This window comes from Athene noctua, chromosome 1, assembly GCF_965140245.1.
Source record: "Athene noctua chromosome 1, bAthNoc1.hap1.1, whole genome shotgun sequence".
NCBI lineage: Eukaryota > Metazoa > Chordata > Aves > Strigiformes > Strigidae > Athene > Athene noctua.
The window spans coordinates 163,155,407-163,177,583 of record NC_134037.1 but is presented as its reverse complement, the minus strand read 5'-3'; the positions used below and the strand labels follow the sequence as shown (position 1 = coordinate 163,177,583).

Here is a 22,177-nt window from a genome sequence, read left to right as displayed (position 1 = left end):
GCCAACCACTGTCCAGCATCCTCTCACTCCTCGCTGTCTTTTACTATTCTGCATTACCCTTGTACTAGTATAGGACATTTGAGGTAGATGTGTGAATGTCACAGTAACTTTTTAAAAAAAATGTGACCTCCAAAGCTCACTTTTGGGCCTGCCCTGGGAAGGTGATTCTAAGTACACATATGTAAGAGAAGTGTTTGTCTAGGTCAGTTAGGTTGGACTAACCAGTTAAGCACATTAGGTAAACTTTACTCTTCTGCATAGTAATGTCTGACACAAGCAGCTCCTCCAGTGCAGCCTAGGAAGGTGCAGCTGTCCTTTATGGCCTTATTGAAACAGGTAAAAAGGAAAGGTTGCAAGGAAATGTCTCCTTCACATCCAAAGCGAGGAGTAAAGGACATAGACATGGCTTAATGTGCCGTCTTTCACAAATTTTAAAGTCAAAACACTTTTGGTCTTGGCCCAGCAATAGGCTACTTTTTTAAAAAGTACAAAGGGTGAAGATTAGCTGCATCAATTGCCAGCAGGAGGCGACGCAAGTGTCCAAAGTCACGGCTTTTTTTTTTTTTTTCCCCTAGGCTTCCTTTCTCATGTCTGTTCAGTGAACTGTTTGCAGAACATCATGGGCTGGTTGGCTTCTCCTTAAGGCAGATAAAGAGAATTAAGATGTCAATCAGCCGAAAGTTGACGTCGTGTACAAGTGTTTGAGTAAGGAGTAATTCATCTGCTTGTTGCATAATATTCCTTGTCCTCTAAATGAAGACGTGTTGCTCCGTTACATTAGTGTTACACTGCTCCGTGCTCCATTCCTGCACCAAAACACGGCTATGCGATCGCAGCAGGCCTTGGCCAGTCCCCTTGGCACTGGGTAGCGACGATTATCCGTGACCGGGCGGCCGCGCTCCCCAGGCGTGTGTCCAACCTCAGCTGCTGGGTCACCCCGCTCCCCACTGGGCCCTGACCGCCGCTCCTAGCTCCCGTCCGTGTGCCACCGCCCCACGATCCCCGCGGGCTCCCTCCCCGCCCGCCAGGCGCCCGCTGCCCTCACTCAAGATGGCGGAAGCAGCGCCGGGCTCGGGCAGGCCACCTGTTGCTGTTGCGGCGGCGGCGGCCTCCCATTGGCTCACACGGCGCCGTGCGCCCTGCGCGCGGGGTGGTGGGGGGGCAGGAAGGCGCCGGTGGAACCGGCGCGGGGGTTGAGGAAACAAAAAAAGGGGGGGGGGGGGGGGGGGCGGGCGCTGTAAGTTTGTGTGCGCGCGCCAAGGCGGGGGGGGGGTGTGTGTGAAACGGGGAGCAGCAGGGAAAAACGGCCGCCGGCGCGAGGCGCTTGACGGTGCCTCCACGGCCGCCGGGGCCCCGCCCCGCGGGGGCTCCGCGCGCCCCCGGCCATGGAGAGCGGCGGCGGCGGGAGGGGCTCGGCGGGGCAGGAGGAGCCGCCGCTGCTGCCCGGGGAAGTGGAAGAGGAGGAGGAGGCGCTGCTGCTGCTGCCGGCCGAGGCGGAGACGGACTGGAGCTTCGCTGACGGCGAGATGGAGGCGGTGGCGCTGCGGGACCTGCCCACCGCCACCATCGCCTGCAACCTGGACCCGCGCGTCTTCCAGGACGGCCCGTGCCGGGTGAGAGCGGCGGACAGGCCCGCCCCACGCCGGGGGGCCGCGGGCAGGGCCGCGGGCCGGCTCCCTCTGCCGGCGAGGAGCTGCCGCCGCTCGGCTCGGCCGGTCCCCGCCCGCCGGGGCCGCCGCCACCTCGGGCCGCTAGTGCGGGGAGCGGCGGCCTGCGGCGGGGGCGGGCGCTGCGGACCGGCGGCGAGGTGGGGGGTGGTGAGAGCGGGCGCCTTGGTCTCCGTGGCCGCCCCCTCCCGCAGGAGGTGGGGGGCCGAGGCGGTGGCTCTGCTTCCCCGCCCGCTCGCCTGACGCGAAGCGAGTGGCGGGGAGGCGCGGTGGCTCTGCCCCGCCTGGCCGGCCCCTCCGCCGGCCCGGTCTGCAGAATCTCGGGTCCCCGTCCTCGGGGCTGATCCACTGACCTGAACCCGTAGACCCATAGACCAAAAGGAAAAAAAACAAACCTGCCCTCGACCCCTCTATTCGGACCGTTGTGGTTTAGGCAGGGGCTGTTGATGTACCTGAAGGCGTTCGGTGAGACGCGAGACGGAAGGCAGCGTTTGGAGACCTGGGAGGGTGGCAGGCAGGCAGTTGGCAGGCAGGGGGCCGAGTGGCTGCAGAAACTGCCTGCCTGCAGGTAAAGGGAGCTGTTGGATAGGTCACACGGATCTGCAGCGCTTGTCTGAGTTGAGGACCACTTTGTTTAAAATGTAATCAAAATTACCAGCCGTTTTTCCAGAGCAGAGAAGGCTAACCGTGGCTGCCAGGGGAATACTTCAAACGTCTGAAGTAAACTGCAACTACAGGTGTAATAAGTGGATATAAATATTTGAGAATGGCTTCTCATGTTATATTTGGCCTTCTTGTTGAAGAAGGAATTCAAATTTTAATTTTCAATCCTTCTTTTAACTACTCTCACCCCTGGCCAGAATTGACGAATGAATGAAGCTAACTGTTCCCTTGGGTTTTATAGTTGGTTTTGCTGTCAGGCTCTTATTTTCTAGTGAATGATAAGGAGATGTCTAGTTTTTAAAAAGATTGACATGAAATGGACTTGAAAAATTAGTAAATAATTGTACTGGTTTAAAATCCTGTTACAATAATTGGCTGTCCCTTTGTGAAAAACAGCTTAGAGTTGTAGTAGTCCAACAGCTCAACCCTGCTAACAGTTATAATGCATTAAAAATGAGCTGGAAATAGGAGATGCAGCTACACTGTATTCCAGTTACTTTCTAAGGTTGTGTAACTTTTAATGGCAATACGTTTTTGTATCCCTTGGAGCACCTGCAGGTGTGATTGATGGGAATACCACCTTTACTGGGATTTACCCTATTTACTTTAGTTCAAGTTCACTCCAAGTATGCTTAGGAGAACAGTTCTTATGCTTAGGATAATCAGTTCTACATAGTATCATCAGTTGCATGTAGTACTTGTATTTTCTCAGATGGATTCTTGTGACCTTGAAGTGCGTGTTTTGAAACAACAGTTAGATGGATGACAACACGGACACATAGTCAAGTCCAGGACCAGGGGTAGCTGAACACTTAAAATAATTTTTCTGTCTTTCTGTTTTGATTTCAAAGAATCTCAGTCTCCAGACAATTTAGATTGGGACAGTCTTATGCATCCTTAACACTACAATTAAAACGTGTTTTAAGTATTGGTTTTTTTCTTGCCAAGAGCTGCAGCAGGAAGGAATGCAGATTACTTAAAATAATAAATTAATTTGAGGTTAATCATCTCAGCATAAACTGTGTTATCTTAACTGTGGATGACAGCATGTATAGTTACTGCAGCATAGCTGTTGCTTTCAAAATTTAAATTTCTAAGGCAAAGAATAGAAGAATTACATTGAACGTGAATAATTATGTGTATCCAAGAGGGAAGAAAAGTCCTTCTCAAAGTTTTATAAATAATGCAAAATAAAAAGTTGGGGTGCTTGGGACCTGGTGTTTTATGAATGTGGTAGGTGTACACAGACTTTTAATAAGCTGGAAAATCGGCTTAAGTTTTTGCTAACTGAATCTCAGCCATTGAAATACATAATTTAGCTTCAGTTAATACAGCTGTAGAGATGGCAAGAGCTAACTCTTTAAAGCTGGAAATGTATGACTTGTGTAGGAAAACAGCAGATTCATGGGCTGGGTAATTTTTAACGTGTTCTGTTGGCCAAATGCAAAGACAGCTGCAAAGAGAGAAAAGGTGGGATGAGGCATTAAGACTGGATCTCAGACTGGATATGTGAAAGGTGGCTTCAGCATACTGCTGTTGGATGGTATGAAGAGAACAAAGTTATATTAAAAGTGGGGAAAAGATTCCAAAGTCTTCCATGCATGCATCCAGCTTTACCTTAGCATTTACTGATTCTGGTATCCAAGAAAAAGAAGGTGTTTTGGTGTAGAGTGACAACTTAGCATCTGAAAATGATTCTAAGATATTAATTTAAAAGGCTAGACTTTGTTATGGAATTAATTTTAAGAAAATTCACTTAATTTACTGAGTGTATAAAGAAAACTCAAACTTGCTTTTATCAGTGTAGCAAACAGATGTGTGGAACTTTGTTTCTGTGATGATAAAGGAGTGAGTAAAGGTATTGTAAAATATGACATCACCAGAAATAGTGTTTTATAAATATTCTATGAATTTTGGTGTGTGCAGTGTGTTTTCTTCTGTGAACTTTCTACTTTTTCCAGTGTATGTAACACTCCTAAAATACCTTGTCTACATAGTTGGTGTTTTTTTCTCCTCAGTAGGCCCCTTAATAATCCTGGATTGCCCTATTTGAGGAGGGTTGATCCAATTAAGGTGAGATAGGACAGCTAGCGACAACAACTATTTCTATTTTGCTCTCCCCCTGCCCAAACAGTGATTTGTACTTGAAATGCTGGTTCTATGTTATTGCTCTTCCTCTTTAAAAAAAAAAAAAAAAAAGTCATTAATGTATTGATGTCACAGTTGAGAAATCTGAACGAGTTTTATTTGGTTTGCAATCAATCTCTTAATAATAGACCATCCTATCAAGTAAGGTAATTGTTCTAGTAAATGGCAGTTTGTTCTCTGTTTTATTTTCATAAGAAGACCTGACTTGCTTGAATATCTCATGACTAGTTTTTCAATGTTGGTTCCAAAATCTTCCAGAGAACACTTAAAGACTTACTCTCAAGTTTTAATAAAGCACAGCTGGAGGAACACCTATAGGTTCTGCATCTTCTTTTGCTTTTACTGAAGTATGAGAAATAATCTTAAATGAAAGCCCTTTATTTGATCTTCATGTTGGCTGATTACCTCGGAAAAACTCTGTTCTGATTCCCTGAAATGTCGTCTTCCTCCAACAGCCAGCTTTTTGGTAGTTTTAATGTTGACTGTTCTTGAGGAATTGTAATTCTTTCATAAAGAAAAGCAGTATTTCTTCATACAACATGCAGATGAGTTTGATCTATTGTAACTGTATTCCTGTGAACCCATTAAAAAAAAAAGTGTCAGTAGCTAATTACCAGAGCCAGCAATTATGCTTCTGCGTATTTCCATCCTCCTCAACTAGTATTCAATTTTTAAGAGCCTTTTTATGTCAGTAGAGGACACTTATTTTTTTATAGAAGTTGTACTGTCAAATGGCAAGTCCAGTAGGTAATACACTTGCTCGTATCTTGTAATCCTAAAGGGATGTGGCATACTTCACTGATGACTTTAAAGTTCTGAGTACAGCCACAGGGGGGCTAAATAACTTCATTTATGCCCTGGTAGTCTCTTGCTAAGTAGGTTACCTAGGTCTGTTCTAACTGTCAGGTTTCCGTTTCAGTTTAATTGTATACAAGTATCACATATTTAACTTGTGAAGCGTAAAAGAACATAAAGCGTATCTAGAAATAATTCAACTTTGGGCTACTGAAAAAAGAATTGATTTTTAGGGCTAAGAGATGAAAGATTTTTGATGCAGCTAATTTTGCTTAGAATGGGTTGAGTACCTAAAATTACTTTAAAACCTTAATTGCTTTAATCTGCTAAATCTTGCAAGTTACTGAAAACTAATGAATGTAGCAGAAGGTTTCCATAATTAACGAAAACTTAGATTCATAGATAACTCTTGAAGAAAAGTTAAATCATGATAATAGGTTTTTTTCTCTGGAGCTTGCTAGGGAAAACTTCACTGAAAGCTGGATTTTTAAAGAAACTTATCTTGATTGCTTTGGTGTGAGCCAGTCTTCTACAGTAGTCTGTGTCCTCACATAACCTCCAGTGGCAAGCAAAAGTAGAACTGGCTGTGAAACAGTGTCTGTGATTATTTATTTAAAAAAAAAAAAAAAGACTATAATTGTGTTTGAAGATAAGGCCTAAATAAGGTCAGAAATCTCTGCAGTAGTATAACCAAGGGAAAAAAAAATAATGGCAGGTGTATTGAATCTTGTTAATGATTATCATAGCTTTAAAATTCTACTCTTCCTTTAGCTTTAGGTAGTTTCAGTATGGAAAAACTTGTTTGTGAACTGATCTGAAAATAAAGCTGCTGTTAAATGAGCCATGCTTTTAGAAAATTTTAATTGACTTACAGCCTACTGGAATAATCATGAGATGTTGAATGTATTTTCTGTTTTTTAAATACTTAGAGAATTACTTGTACTTTACAGGAAGTTTGTCAAATTTCTCAGGAGTATTTACAAAATAGTACTTGGGTTTTCTGGTAATCTCTTCCTGTCTCAGTCACATGCCTCATTAATCCTTTTACTTAAAGTTGGTTAATCCTCTTAGATCATGTTTCAAAAAAAAATTTAAAAGTAAATTTTAAAAAGGTGATTTTTTTTTTTAAATGTATTTATATTTTTGTGACACAGCTCTGGTTTTGGTGAAATGTTCCTGATGGGAATGTAAAAATTACTTAGTGGCATATGTACTTTTCCGCTTATATTTTGAAGGTTTTCATTCTTTCTCTGCCTATGTTTTTCTGAAAATACTTTGTGGCAATATCTTTAGTTCTTTCTGTGCTATTATTGCTTTCCAGAAAAGCCCAGGGTTAAGATTGTTCTTCAAAATCATATCCCAATAACCTGTTTTTGGTAACGGGAACAATAAAATGATTAAGGATGATTTGAAAAAACCTGAAACTTAAAAGTATTCCATCATGAAAATTTTTGCAATAAAATTTCTGGAAGTATTTAGTTCCTGTATTTTCAGATGGTGCAGATTTATTCTGCAGCTATTAACAGGTTAAGGCAGACTTTTGAGTGACTTGAAGTCTGGAAGCCATATAAATATAATGCTACTACTGACGTAATAATCTTTCACGTTACAGTAGAGCATAATAAGATGCCAATGCAGTTTTACGGCTCCTGGGATGCTTCCAGTCTGCCAAGTGCACAAGCAGAACTTGTTCATATCTCTGCATCTGCGGACAAACTTGAACTCCTGAGAGTTGTTGGGATGCCAAACCCCCTCAGCTTCTGAGGATCTTTGGAAAAAATATTTTTTGTCTAAAAAAGATGGCATACTTTATGAATAATATGAAAAGCTCTAACACTTTATACTCTATAAGCATTCTGTGTGGAAACCTAAGCAATAGTTGGTCATGAAGAGGTGAAATATCCAGAGAAAGTGAAGTTAGAGTATTTGTCACTTTGAAGACAAAAGTTACTTTATAGACTCAAAGTCAGTAGAGATTTTAATGCCCATAATTTGCTTGGTTACGATGCTGTCCTGTTGGGTTTTGTCCATTCTTTCTATCCTGTGCCTTAATAAGAAAATTGAATTAAAATACAAATATTGTTCCATATATTATCAAGTATTAAAGTTGTATTTGATCTCAATGTGTCTGTTTAGTTTAAGGATGGCATCTTCAGTCTTCTCACTTGAGTAGCCTTTTTTGGCCTGTGAGCCCAGAGTAGGTTTTCTGGTTGCTCCCTTCCAGTTCTCGTGTGGGAAGCTGAGAGGTGATTTGAATAAATTTCAAATAAATAATTCAATAAAATTCAAATCACAAAGGTGATTTGAATAAGTTTTGAGCTGAATACTCTATTTTCAGTTGGAGTAGAAGGATTTTGAAGACGACTGTTGTTTTGCTGATTAAGGATACCAATTAAACTCAGACACCAGAGTGAAAAGAGTAGGCGTATTTTACTGGGGATAACCAAATAATATAACAGTGTAATAATACAGAAGACATGCAGTAAGAAAAAGCAGAACAGCACGCTTAAACAAGAAAATACAGGGTAATGCATCAAATCATTACTACCTGAGAGAGAGAATAGTGATTAAGAAAGATCCATCACCACTTGCATATGTTACCATCATCCAGATCCGCAGAGCTGGGCAGCCCCGGTTACAGCGAGGGTTTGGAGAGCCTGTCCCGGCAAGTGGGAAATCCTACATGGTGCATCCACCCGTAGGTGAGGCTTCCAAAGTCGCTGTGAGCGGGTCCAGCCTTATATACCCAAAAATCAGCAAGCCAGAATAACTGGCACCTTTGTTTTGAGCAGAAAATTTCTGGTTTCATTCTCCTGTTGGATTCCACCCAAAGCCTGGCCAGGGCTTGCGGGGGGAAACCGAGGGAGTTTCTAACAAGGCCAAATACGTGGGTTCTCAGCCTTTAATAAGGCTAAACAAGGGAAGTTGGATATGTTCTCTCAGCATTTTGTCCTCACTACTTGATTATATTCTGGGCCGCATCTTTCACTAGCGAGCTTACATACTTTGTTAATGATTACATACTGAGTTAGCAGCTTCGGCGTGGGGCCTGTTGTTAAGGCTTCAGTATTTCAATGCTTTAGCACTTTTTACATCAGCATAAGTGGGTTGTTATAACTTAGTACAATACCTACTAGCACAATGGTTTTCAGTTATAAAATATACAGGATTCATCTATAGGTCAACTCTAGCTTGGGCTGGTTGTCCAAGCCTTAGCACTTCAACTATACAGTATCAAATTTTTGGTCAAGCAATGGTTAACTGTTTTTTTCATATACTTGGACTTTGAGGAATTAAATAGTGATTTAGGTGGCTTCCTTTAACTGTTGTCCATATGTTATACTTCTTGTGACAGTACACATGATACCATGACACTATAGTAGAAAAGCTCATTTCACAAGGGGAGAGAGAATTATTTTAGTTTCTGTAACTGTTAGTTTTGCTCAGGGCATTTATAAGTGCATCATAACCAGTTGAAGCCTTGATTAAAATAAGGTACTAATGAAAACCTTTGTGCTACAGCTTCGAGTATATTGGTCTTGTTAAGAGAAGGTGTTTGGGAGCAGGTTCAGATTTCTATCACACTTGGACTCTCTGTAGGTCTCCTAGGTCAGGTGAAAATAGCAAAATACTTACTTCTGTGTCAAAAATCCACTACTAGTTAAGTCCTTAAAATGTGCTGATCATTCCATTCTTTGAGCAAACAATGCAAATACCTTTATAAGTAGAAATAAAATGGATGTATATAATATTTATATAATATGCTAACATAGGTCATACATATGGGGTGAAAATAGGAGTAAGCAGCAGTCAAAATTTCTTTTAGAGACAGTTTTAGTGTTGCTGCACAAGGTGTTGGGTAGCTTAAAAATACCTAAAAATAAAACCAAATATTGTAAAATCTCCAACATCTAGGCTATTAATGACAATATTAACAAAAAATATTTCCATATGATCCAATGCTCTAATCATTAGCTCAAAGTCATGAAAAAAGATCTTAGGTTAGATCTGTGCTACAGCAAGATTAAGTTCTTGAATCTTCCTGGAGAATCAAATGGAAACTTGGAAGAACTTTGTCTGGTGTAAATCACTGTGCTCTGGTCACACCAAGTCTAATATACTTTATAACGCTGTGGTTTGTGTTTCCTTATATTCTTTGGTTAGAAACAAATTTAGTTTTCTTCTCCAGGAATACTGGTGTATACATACCCATGTAAAAAGAAAAATAGGGAAATAACTACAGAAAGTTAGATGTGATACTAACTTGAAACTTACCCGAAAAACCTCTCAATAGCATAAGCATTAATAAAATGGTTAAGTTCAGCAATGACTGAGCTGTCTTGGGCAGAATAGGTTTAAAATGATAAAAAGACAGTCTCTTTGACAACAGTTGTACAGTAAGCTTAATTCTACAGCAGTTTGTTAATGAAGTTGCTTATTCAGTTGGATAAGTTTTAATAAGCAATGTTTATAAACATAAGTAGTATTGGTCATTAATAAAGAACATGCTTTTTAGTGTTGTAACTGTCAGAAGAACTGAAAATGACAAATGAGGGAAATAATTTTTAAATGGTTACACAAAAGTCATATGTGGTACATTAAATAGAAATGACATTGTAGTTTGGGTCTTGTTCTTGTATGTGTGAAAACATGCTGGAGATCTGGATGTGTGTTTTTGTTGGACTTTTTAATGGTATTCTAACAAAGATGTGCCACCTTCCTCAACTGGGATGTTAGGTAGTTTTAATTGCGGTTGATTTGGGCTTTTTCTTCTTGCTCTAAGTATGACCAGGTCCAAAGCATGGTTGTATATTTCAGACTTTTCATGGAGATACTTCTCAAGTTAGTGAGGAAAAATTAAATTTTTGTTGTTACTGTTGCTGTATCTTCTGATAAATAATCCAAGCCTGTTTGACACCAATGGGACAGGTAAAACAATGCAAAAGAAGAGTTGGTGAAGGTAGTTAATGTTTTTTGTGTACTAATTTATAAAAAATATAAGATAATTCACAAGTCCTGGTTTTCACTGAGGCTTCTACTTGGTAAAACAGAAGTCCCACAAGCATGACATGGAGACTGTTGGGTGGGTTTTTCAGTTGGTTTTTTTCTTCCCCTTAAGACTTGATACAGCTGATTATAGAAGTATCTGAGAGATGGACCCAAATGAGACTCTTGTCAGTAACATAAGGACTTCACTTTGTCTGTGAAGAAGTTTCTAGACACCTTTGGCCTAAAAGCAATTAGGAATGACTTTATAATTAGTTACAGTTGTTTTTTCCATTCAGATAGCCAGAACCTGCCCCCGACCCCCCAAGGGAAACTGGTTTTTTTTTTTAAGTCTGAAGAGATCATTCATGCAGCACCGATTATTGTAACCTGGCATTTCTGAAGGATTTTCAGGCTTGGGATTTTTTTCCTAAAAAAAAAAAAAAACCAAACCCAAGCAAAAAATCTTCCTCGGCTCTATCAAATTCTACCCAAAAAATCTGAAGCATAAAGCCATTTCCATGAGAGAAGGGAGGTGTTGGAGTGAGCTACTGTGTGGAATGTTTGTACACTTATTTTCCTCATACAGCTTGAGAATGTTGGAAATGCATTAGTGAAGCTGAAAAATTTGCTGTCTTCAGTGAAACGGAAGTTGGGACTGAGGTCTAAAATATGGGGGGATTTAGTTTTGTGTGTGTAGTGTATGATTATACCATGGAAATTATTGCCACTGAATGTTTGGGACTCCAGGAGCCTCATATTAAAAAAGGGTTGGGACTGATTCATGAGTACTATCCGTCAGGCACAGTGATTAGGGTATAACTTAATCCTCAGAGTTTGTGAAGTGCTATTGCCAGGTTTAGATGGGTGAAGAGTAGTCTATATGTATCTGGTTTTATACTTTTTGTCTCTTCCTCCAAGCGTTTGTACTACCAGGGATAACAAGAATGTCTTCTTTTCATTAACTATGTGAGTCATTATTTATTACTGGTCTCACTCATAAAAGCAGAATTATCAATATTCATAGCTTGTGCAGTTAATTTATTAAAATGTAACCTCATTGTCCAAGATAAACTTTCCTCTTCACTTTGTGGATTTTCAGATAGTTCAGAATTTAATAGTTGGATTTAAACTGTTTTTACTTTTTGATGTTTTCTTTTTTGAGGGTTATTTTTATGTTGGCCGACTTCCTGGAAGGTAAGCACACTCTTAGCTATTGAGTTGAGAGTACGTTGCAAACCTAATCAGTTGAATTTTAGTTACTACTTGTTCCTGAAATACAAAAGGTATGAAAGTGCAACACACACACACACGCAGTGAACACTGTGGACTGGATCATGTATCTCTGTGCTGCAACAGTGGTTTTAAGAGTGGTAAATGTGGTCAAGCTGCCCTGTTACAGGACTGAAGCAGTGAGTCAGAAGTATTTGGATTAGTTTTTCATACCTATATTCAGCCGGTCTGAAGGATGTTTTCTAATGGAATAAACTTGAGTCATTTGGCAGACAATTGGCAAGGAGATGAACAAGGTGCTTTTTGGCACTTCTCTCCTGAAGCTGTTGTAGTTGCCCTATTGAGAATTTGTAGAGTTTTCTTGAGGCACACATAGAAACTCTTAAATGCTTAATGCTGTGATAAGTATATGTCCAGTTTTTTAGCTGTAAATATGATGGATTGCATGTTGACTTTGAGTTGAGATTATGGTGAGATGAGGATTGCTTGATAAATGGATTGATATATATGTGTGTTTGTATCACGCTCTTTAAAAAAAAAAAAATCTTGGTATCCTTAAAAGGGTCAGACTTTGACTTTTAGATGCTGTATAGGTGAGTAAGACAAAATCACTTTACTTTCTTTCATTGATGGAGTACCATTCTGGAAGCTTCTGTGAAGGTTTGGGCCTGCTTTGAAAACAAGGGATTGTCTGGATTAAAAAGCCTCTTAAAAATCAGGAGCCTTTACAAATAAAAACTGTCTGAAAGGCATAGAGAATTGCTTCTCTTTTTCTCAGAGATATTATTTCCTTTCTCTGTAGAGATAGGAAGCCAGGGTAACTGAACTGGTAAACTGCCAGAAGACACAAGCTATATTGTTATAATAAATTGCTTTTTTCCTCTCTCCAGTTTTTGTAGGTGAGGAAGCTGTCACAATCCATATAGTTAAATAAAATACATCTGGGAGCTTCTAGTGAAAACATGAGAAAGGGAATGTGTAACCCAACAAATGTAGGTAATATTATGTGTTAAGAACAACTCCCATCTCTGATATTTGTTTATAGAATTTTTATAATTTTTCAGGGCTGGTGGGTTTGTGAGGATGCTGCAGTACTAATACATCCATTGCTATAGAAAGCTGAGGGTACTTTTAGTCCTCCTTCTTGTCTAGAAGTAGGAATATGTATGTTGCGGACTGGTTTGACCAGTTCAGGGAGGAGGATGAAATTAAGTACGGGCAAAAGAACAAAATGTGAGATAGGAACTAACGTGCATATTTCTTGCAGGATGTGATATTAAATAATGATATTTTCTTGTGTCGAGCAGAACATACATACTTGTGAAGTATTGTGGAGAATGCTTATGTGCATGGCTTGTGTGAGCCAGAGGGAATCAGTGGGAACTCATGAGTGGTAGTTGTGCAACTTCTGAGGTATGTAGATGCTTCTTTGCAAGATGGATTTTTTTGTTTAATACATTTCCTGTAGTTAGACTGCTTGGCACTTCAGCTATATCGCATCAAGCTGATAGCAAAGATCGGTTGGCTAATGGAAACAGTGATTAAGGGCTTGAATTTTCCTGAGGCTCCAGGGTGATAGTGAAACAGCTGCTGTTGCAGGCAGTGGAAAGTATGAATAACTCTTGCCTGGGGTTGTATAACCAAAAGAATAATCAGATCAGAGACTAGGTTAAATCGTTGTGACTTCTATTAAAAATGCTGTTAGCCCATGTGTTCAAGCCTCATTACAGCATATAATTTAAGGATGCTAGAGCCCACCTGTTAGGTATGACTAGATAAAGCCTTCACATCAGGAGTCAGGTATCTTTATCTTGAGAAAAGGAGTGGGGGAGCCAGTTATTTACCGGAGAGGTATATAATGACTTTGAACACATTTTAGAAGGTTTTTTTCTTTGGTGTGTGCCAAGCAAACTTTAAAAGCCACTTTAGTAACCTAGCCCATAACAGATTAGGTGCAGTAATTCTTCACAGGGGACGATTTCAGGAGAGATTGTTCCTTAATTAACTACTTGAGATGCAGCTGTGTCTCTTGTTTCTTCCTTAGTAAGCTGCCAAAATAAAACTGTTCTTATCAATATTAGACTGCAGTGATGAAGTTTTCATCTCCCCTGCTGAAAAAAAGTGAAATCAAAAATTTCTATGGGAAGAGCAGGGGAAGCAGAAGATGGAGCGAAATGCAAACCTTTGTTGGTTTTCAGCAATATTAATTGAGGTTTAAGTTCACAAACAAAAACTCTTGCCTTGAATATCCAGGAAGTTCTAATGGTTTCGGGAGTTATTTTCTAATACTGATCTTATTTTTCCCCTTCAATCAAAACAGATGCATTCTTGCCATATAAACAAATAAATTAAATGCATCCTGAAAGCTGGACTATTAAGTTTACCTCAAAAGCTTTAAATGCCAGTGTTTTTCCTTACCAGTAGTGTTTCAACAGCAAAAGTACCCTGAGGCATCTCAGTTTAGGTCTGATGGTCATATGTCTATTTTGCTGGAGTTCTTTTAATGCTAAGATATTGCCACTAGCAGTTGAAGTATTTCAGCCCTGGTGTTGCTATTGTGTGGCTGCTGAAATGAAAGGGTTAGTTACATAGGAAGCTTCACAAACTTTGCAGACAGGCTGTATGCAAAACTGTTAAAAAACTGTAATTGATTATATTGTAGTATGTTTGCAAATATGGGTTATATAATCTGTCACAGGCACATTGTTAGTGACATACCAGCTGCTGAGAAAAAGACAGCATATTAGTTAGACATTAACCTTACCAAAAATACATGTGATGTAGGATAAAATCAAGACTCTTCTATGGCTTCTTTTGTTATCTTTATTAGTATATTTTTTAAACGCTTTTGAATTTTCTAGGTGTGCTTAATATGCTCTTAGAAGTACAGTCACTAATTACAGTCACATTGTTCTTCTGCTACCCACCCAGAACATTCTTTAAAAACATTTTGAAACTATCTTCCATTCTTCCTTCCATGACTCCAGTGGAAAATTTCATTCTTTAATGTTCACAAAAATACCAGCCTGCTTCTGAACAATTACTGTGGTTTTCTAAAGACTCCTGTGTTAGAGTATAATTATTTTTTTCCTTGACTTTTGTTTTTTCCTTAGCACAGAGAATGTATCAGAAGTGTGGTCAGAAGATGAAAGCTGTAGCTTGCCTATGATAATACCTTTCATACTTAAGTTAAACAAATACTGTTGTCACGCTATAAAGAACTAGTCATTAAAAAAGCCCCAAAATACATGCTGTTTTCATACAGTTTAGTCCTTATTTTCTTCCTGACTTTGCCTTCCCTCCAGTAGTAGTTTTGGCATAATATAGTTGCATTTTTTAATGATAGTAAATAAATAATAATAATAGTAGCAATAATTTTTAAATTATAGTAAATTGCAGAAGTATTTTTCATTAAATTTCATCAGGATTATGGCCACATCTTTACTCAGTATGACAGTTCATGTACCTGTCATAGCTGAAAAAATACCATAACAATTTTGAAAAATGTTTTGGGGACAATTCCTGCTTTACTTCTTGGAAATGACAGCAAAAGATCAAAGGAAAAAAAAAAAAAAAAAACAACTAAAATGCTGCAAGGTTTTTTTTAAAAAAAGGAAAAAACCCAAGGTAATACCTCTATTTAGTTTCACCTGTTAACCATCTTTGTCATTTAAAGGATAAACTGAGTATCTTAGGTAAAATTTGGCACACATATGGAGACTGAATTTTAAATATAAGCTATATTAAGTGCACCAGAATGATAGCTGACAACGTGCAGCAAAGCATATTTGTATGAGCAGAAATGCCCCAAGCTCCCAGTTTACTTTTAGAAAAACAGAAGCAGCAGAACTGAAAGTGAGAGTGGGAGGTTATTCCTGTGGTGTGGTGAGGGAAGTGTTGATGAGTTAGGCTACTGTGGAAGCATCCTGGCAACACTGGCCTTGCAATCTTGGAAGAGGCCATTCTTTCTGAGCAGCTGTCCTGCACTCTAGTGCCCTTATCACTAAGGCAGGGACTCGTAGGACTTCGAAGGCTCTGAAGTGTGCCAAGGAGATCAGAAGGCTGTAGCTGGGTAGCTGCTGCAGGCTATGAGTTGCTTCTAATAGCACAGTTCAGTTTCTAGGAAACGCACCTTAGAATTGTCATCGGATTTTGCAGTGTTCCTGGCATTAGATTATATCTACAATTGACCTTGTCCAGTGCTGTCAAACTATTGTCACATTCTGGTGTGAATGAGCTAGTTTTGTGTGAGTGTGTTGCCCCTTTGTCTCCTGTGTTTGTTCCTTCCCTTCTGAAAATGCCAAGCATACTCTTAAAGCTGATGACAATTCTGAGATCTATGGATGTTTGATGGAAGCAAAATTGCAAGCTTCTTTCTTGGGAACCGTTGAAGAGCTGCCTTCTAGATACTGTAAATGACAGCAAATTTTAATTTGCTGACTGAAAATAATAATACCTATTGTAATAAATCTCAGACCCCATAGATGATGCAGTCCTGAAGATGTGTTTGAAGCCTTTTTGTTAGTCAAAGTGAATTAACCAGTATAAAATTATGTGCGGCTACTTAATTCTTATGACCTGCTATGAGTCCTTTTTTTCCTTCCATAATGCACAGAAGTTCAGGTGCTACAAAACACCACATTGATTTTTGAAGCTTTTATCTCTGAACATGTTCTGAACTAGCTTTTTATTTAATAGTGGACTTTCATTAAATTAAGAATGTTTTAGTGACTGTCTCAGGGTAAATTCCTGTAGAAGTCAGTGCAGGAGGTAAACAAATATTGAACAGTCAAGCCCCATTGTAACTTGCAATACAGTGGTGATGAAGAGACTTGTACAACATAGATGGGACCTGAATTGGTGCTATTTAGAGGGCCCTTTGGTCTGGGAAACAGATGATGACACTGGTGTCTGTTTTTTGAGGGGTGTTTCTTTCCCACAGTTAATCAGCTATTAAAGTTATTTGTAGCAGACCCATTCTTTTAAATGCCATGGTGAGTAATGAAACAGAAGGCATGTGATGCTTTAAAAAGTAAAGTCTAATATCCCATCTAAACAAATTTTAAATATCCTCGATTATAGGAGAACCAGGCGAAATGATAAGAGTTAACTTCGGATCACTTAGTGGTTGATCGTAAGTTGGAAAGTAGAAGCTACTTCATCTGTGCTGTCTTTGCTTCCATGTTTCCCTTTCCTAGACTAAACATGGTTTAAACTCCTGCAGCTCAGTGTTTGGAACGTGTAGTTTAACCGTAATTGTTAGGTGGGCTGTTGCCCCAGCATCTTATCCTTAAAAATTGCCCCCAAGTATAAGTTTTAAGTATGAGGTAAAGGATCCCATGAAAGCCAAGCAACAGGAGAATTAAAAGTGAGCTGCAACACTTCAGTGCTTCAAAACTGCAATGCAATATAGCCCCTTGCAGATAAGCTATCAGCAGTTTGTGCTAACGTAGTCCAAAGTAGCTGAGGTAGTGTCAGTGGAGGAGCTGGGGCCCGTTCCAAGGCCCCTGCGCACCAGGGCAGCTCTCTGGCAGGAGAACCTGCTGCTCGTGGCACTGAGGAATTGGCACAGCACTGGGAACACAAGCTGAGCGGTGATGTTAGCTTGGAAGGTCAGCCGTGTTCCTTCTGAACAGTTGGACATATCTACTAATTAGAGTAAAGGCTAGGAAGACCAAAAAGTTAGCAGTGTGACCAACCATGAGGGTTTGGATGGGAAATAGTAGTTGGATCTAAAAATCTAAAATCAAACAATGACTGTATGCAATAAGTGCTGTAAAGTCTTAATGTGTCAACTCAACCAGGTCACCTTAAATCTTGAAGTGAATAATTTTATTTTTTTTTAATAGATTGGATGTGGGACACCAAAGTTTACTACTAAACAGACAGATCTGATTATAGTATATTGGAGCCTCATCCGTATGGGACAGAAAAGGAGTTACTGTAATTGCTATGTCCTGCAGTTGTGTTTAATTACAGATAAAACAGTGTGCAGTAGAGCAATTTGAAAGACGTGTTCCTAGTTTAGTAGTGTGGGGTGGTTTGGTTGATTTTTTTCCAGTCCCCTGTAAGGAAGAACATACTCTGGAAAATTTTGTTATTGCAAGCTGATTTATCTTTAATGTAACTGGTAGCTTACGAGCCTCAAAACGTGGCTGACTCTGGTAGTTGACAATGTGACTTCTCTTGTAAATTCACAAGACCATGGTTTCTTAAGGGAGCTGCTGGTAAGATTATCTTTTTTTTTCCTCCCCACTTCTTTATTCCAACACAATCTTTTCATGTATTTGCACATTGTTGTTTAATCTCTCTTGCCCTCCTTTCCCACCTTCCTCCCTGCTTGTTTTAAGTATCACTTTTTTGCTGACTGTTCTGATTAGTACTTTGCATTGCATATGGTCTTATTTGAAGACTGTGTAATTCGTTTGCATTTAAATCTGAAAAAAACTTGTTATAACATTCGGTTGCATAATGTAGAACTGGAAATGCTTGTTGTAAGCCCTTTTTTGCTCTGCTTGGCAGGTTTGAAATGTCAGCTAAAATTTTCTGAGTTGGCTTGAGAAACAACCAAGGTAGTACTTTCCTTAGAGTCAGTCAGAATCAAGTGACTTTGAGAAGTGACCAGTCTGTGGTGGTTAAAAATACACTGTTTATGAACCTTTGCCTCCTCAAAGAGTATTTGTTAATCATGCACGAACTGTTTTTATGAAGAACACCTGAGCACATTACTGTGCTTTCCTTATAGTCAAACTTGTGAAATAAAACGCTTTATCTCCAAGCTTTTTACAGAGGTAGTTCCATCAAAACCCAGTTCATCTGGAAGAAATGATAAGCTTTAACTGTTAACATGCAAAAGATGTCTTTATTTCTGTATTTACTTAAAGGCTAAGTATACAGTCTTTCCTTTGATTAGGACGTTATTGTTGCAGTAACTTAATGAAGTTCCTCGGAAATACCTTGGAGAGTGACATTAATAGCAAACAGACTAAGAATAGCTCAGGGCAGCGCCCTGAAGGGAGCTGTCTGCCTTTCTTCCTTGGCTGGAGAAAAGGCTTCATGGTTGTATTTTCCAAAACACGGTTTGGGGGACTATGAAAACAAGTAAACAAGAAGTTTGAAACCGGTAGGGAAACCTGAGAAACTATATCCATGTTTAATATCACACTGAAATTTCTTTATTATTTAACCTTCACTGGGAAATAGGAATAAATTTCTAACACTGAAAGCCTATTTTGATAGTACTGGCTGTGTGATAACCTGTGTTTCTAAAACTGGTAAAAATGAATAGAGCATAGAGTGTAAACACTTGAAGTCATTTCAAATGGGGACTTAATGGAAGTCCAGCAGAACTTAACTGAAGGAAGGGCTGTAAAGCTCTCCTCAATGAAATTTGTAAGTCATATTCAAGCCATGAGAAGTGTGAGCAGTGCTCTTTCAGACTGTCTGGGAAGGAGGGATTGGGTAATCAATTGCCCTTTTAAGTAGGAAAGAATGTTGGGTGAGAGAAATCAACCTGTTATGCTTTGAATTGCACAGAGGCAGCAACCCAGGTAAAAATAATGTGAAATGGTGTTATATGTAGTTTCACTATACCCAGAACTTATCTGCATACTAAAGAAGATCAGGTTCCCTTAAATTTCATAATGAAAATGAGAGGAGATGAGGGTCCTGGGAACTACTTTGAAGACTCATTTGTTTAAGTAGTACCCTCCTGGCTCAGGCTTGATCAGACAGAGGGTAACCAGAACTTTGATCAGGTACTGAAGTCAGCCTCACTGGTGTGTGCTGTGTTGAACTGACACCACAAGGGATTTTAGAAACCAGTTGGGCAAGTAGTTTCAGGGAACTTGTAATTATTTCACAGTCCCTCTATGTAAACAAAGTCTTTGTAGTGTTGTGACTTCCAAGAAAAGAACAGACTTGTAATAGAAGGCACAGGTATTCAGAGAGGCTTTTTCTAAATTCCCTTAACAAAAAATAATTTTTTTTTTTTTAAATTTTCTTAGGTCATCTAAGGCTGGATATGAGATATGGAGATATATAGGGATATGGGGGTATATGGGGATATACAGGAAATGGAGTGAAAAAATTAATAAATTTTTTTTTTTGTAATATTTTTTGGGAAGAATAAGCATTCAAAATAAGCATTTAGATTTATTTTCAAAAGTTTTAAACAAAATCAAATTACATAACCCCATGCCCTCCAGTCACAACCTATCCTCTTTCCCAGTTTCTCAAGACTTCTATCTCTGAGGATTTAGCAGAGGTTTCCTCAGAGATACTCCTTTTAAGAGGCTGAGTAAATTTCTTACCATGCGGAACATCATTTTAACCTAAATCTTGAATCAGGCCAGTGCCTATAATACCACCCTTTATAAAGAAGCAAGAATAATTGTTTGGGAAACTCCAGTTCTGTTTAGGAGTGTGTCTATAGATTTGGGATTTGTATGTATATATCTGACCATTTTCTTTTCCCACATACACACTGATAGAGCATAAGTGTCCTGCTATTTAAACACAGTAGCCTTTCCTGGGTTAATGGAAAGGGCGTTAGATCTGCCAACAGCTCTGCTCTTTGAGGTCTCTTTTTGCAGGAACTGTTTGTATTTTCACAGCCTATGGCTCTTGAGTTTGCAATAATGTGAAATTGTAACCTGTCCTGATAGTGTTGCCTTCAATTGTATTAAATGGGTGATTTTGTATTTATGATAGTTTCAGGGGTTTTGACGTCTCATTTTGGCAGCAACATCTAAACAATGATAAATCTCTTCTTAGACGAGCTTACAGATAAGGACTTGATCCTCCTTTCATTTAGGAAAGTGGCACTAACTTTAACTAGGAACAGAATCAAGACATTAAAAAAATAGTGATGTCAGGATCAGGATGGGCAAGAGAGGATAAAATGGACTATTAAAGGATGTACTAAGTCTAGTTACATGTTGAAGTAGAACTTTGTGTAAGCCTGGAGTAACTTGTTTAGGAAAACAAGTGTGTACATTTTTGGTGTGATGGCAGTTATTCTGGGTATAAGAGTGCTTCAGTTAAAATCATATTTGATAGAATGAAGTCACTAAAACATGCTGTTTGCTTTTAAAGAGAGTCTCAAAGACTTATAATTAGAAACTAGACAATGAGAATATGCTGCTTTACATACTGTGCAGACTTCGTGAAATGTTTTCCAGGAAAGTTGAATACAGCCATGAATCACTTATGGAAAATCCAGTGGAATGAATTAGTCAAATATTTGTGTGACCACCCTTTGCCTCTGCTATCAGGAAATAGTGCAGCTTTCCATGATTTTATACAAATCGTGGCATAAATAAGAAAAATCTATAGTTAGCAACTGTAATTGCTTGCTATTCTGCTCTTTGACTTTTTCATAGCTTTCTAAAAATGCTTATTTTGAAATAAATATTAAGTTTAATACTAGACAAAAGGTGTGAATATTTTGGGAGAAATCTTCAAGTTTTTAAGATGTTCAGGGAATTTTTCTAATTTTGTCCCTGAACTTGCCTCTTCTACCTATGTTTTCCTGCTGGCATAATTTAAAAGGGGGTTGTTTGTTTTCCCTCTCTTCTGAAACTGTTACTTGTCTTCTCTCCTTTGACTGTCAGGCTTTTACTTAGGGTAACAACCAAACAAAGTCAAAGACTGCACAATTTAAACCACAACTATAAAAATGAAGGCTTCTGCATCAGTACTCCACAAGGTACTTATGTGATAATGTACATACCCTGCAGTATTGATAACTGTTGTTCAGAGGACTGATGGAAAATGGTGTCTCATATGCAGTAAATTAGCCAGGTATTTCTTTACTGGATGACAATTTTTTTTTCCATGTTATCAGTGTAATTATCAGGCAAGTTCTACAGCTGTGTGTTTCACCCATGCAAATGCATTGAAGTGTGTGACCTTCCATGCTTTTTGCACTGGCAAGTGTGATCTGAACAGCGATAATGATTATGGCATTATGAGGCTAAGAGGGATATATCAGAAATGTCAGAAGGAGGTGTGTGGGGTGAGGGAGTACAGCTTTCAATCTTCCTTGGAGCGAATCCTGCAGTAGTTTTTGTGACACAAGTTATTAATCCAAAAGCCATGGGGAGCTCTTGGTGTTTGGAAGTAAGTTGCTTGGATTTAGTGATATCCTTTCTTAGATATGAAGCTATGAGTTTTGAATGACTGACAAGTCTCACTTTTTGTTGCTTCTTCTTCCTTGATGAGAGCTGGTTCTGCCAGACAATTGCATCCAAGCTCTTTTAGGGGGCGGCATAGGAAGTTGGTTTGCATTTTGGTTTTTTTGGTTGTTTTGGGGTTTTTTTTGTCATTGGCAACAGCTTGTGCTCGGATATATTCTTAATTAGACCAGTTTAGTGGAATAGGTTGAATATTTTGTAATTTAGTAAGTGAAAACTGGTGTGTTCACTTTTTCTGCTGAGCTGTACTGAACTGTGTCTTGCTAACTTGCTGGGCTATTTTTGAAAGAGGGCAAGGTAAAGGAATGGTGCTTAGACAACTTTTAACTTTGAATTTCTTTGTAAAGTGGATGGGTGCCTCATTTTCAGTTAAATACATCTGAAGAAATTTCATGACAAGAAAGGGCTTTTAGAAGTTAATTAGCCATATAAGTTATATAGCCATATAAGATACCACTGAGCTGAACACTGTCCCCTGCTTCGTATACA

General features: G+C 39.2%; 1 protein-coding gene across 1 annotated transcript in view; it reads left to right on the top strand.

Moving 5' to 3' along the window:
• The first annotated feature begins 1,284 nt into the window (after nucleotides 1-1,284).
• RCAN1 (regulator of calcineurin 1) overlaps nucleotides 1,285-22,177 on the top strand; it is a 41,503-nt gene continuing 20,610 nt past the window's right edge. The window contains exon 1 of the mRNA XM_074903475.1: nucleotides 1,285-1,613. Within this exon, the coding sequence (XP_074759576.1) occupies nucleotides 1,386-1,613 (228 nt within the window). The 5' untranslated portion in view covers nucleotides 1,285-1,385. The remainder of the gene's footprint in view (nucleotides 1,614-22,177) is intronic.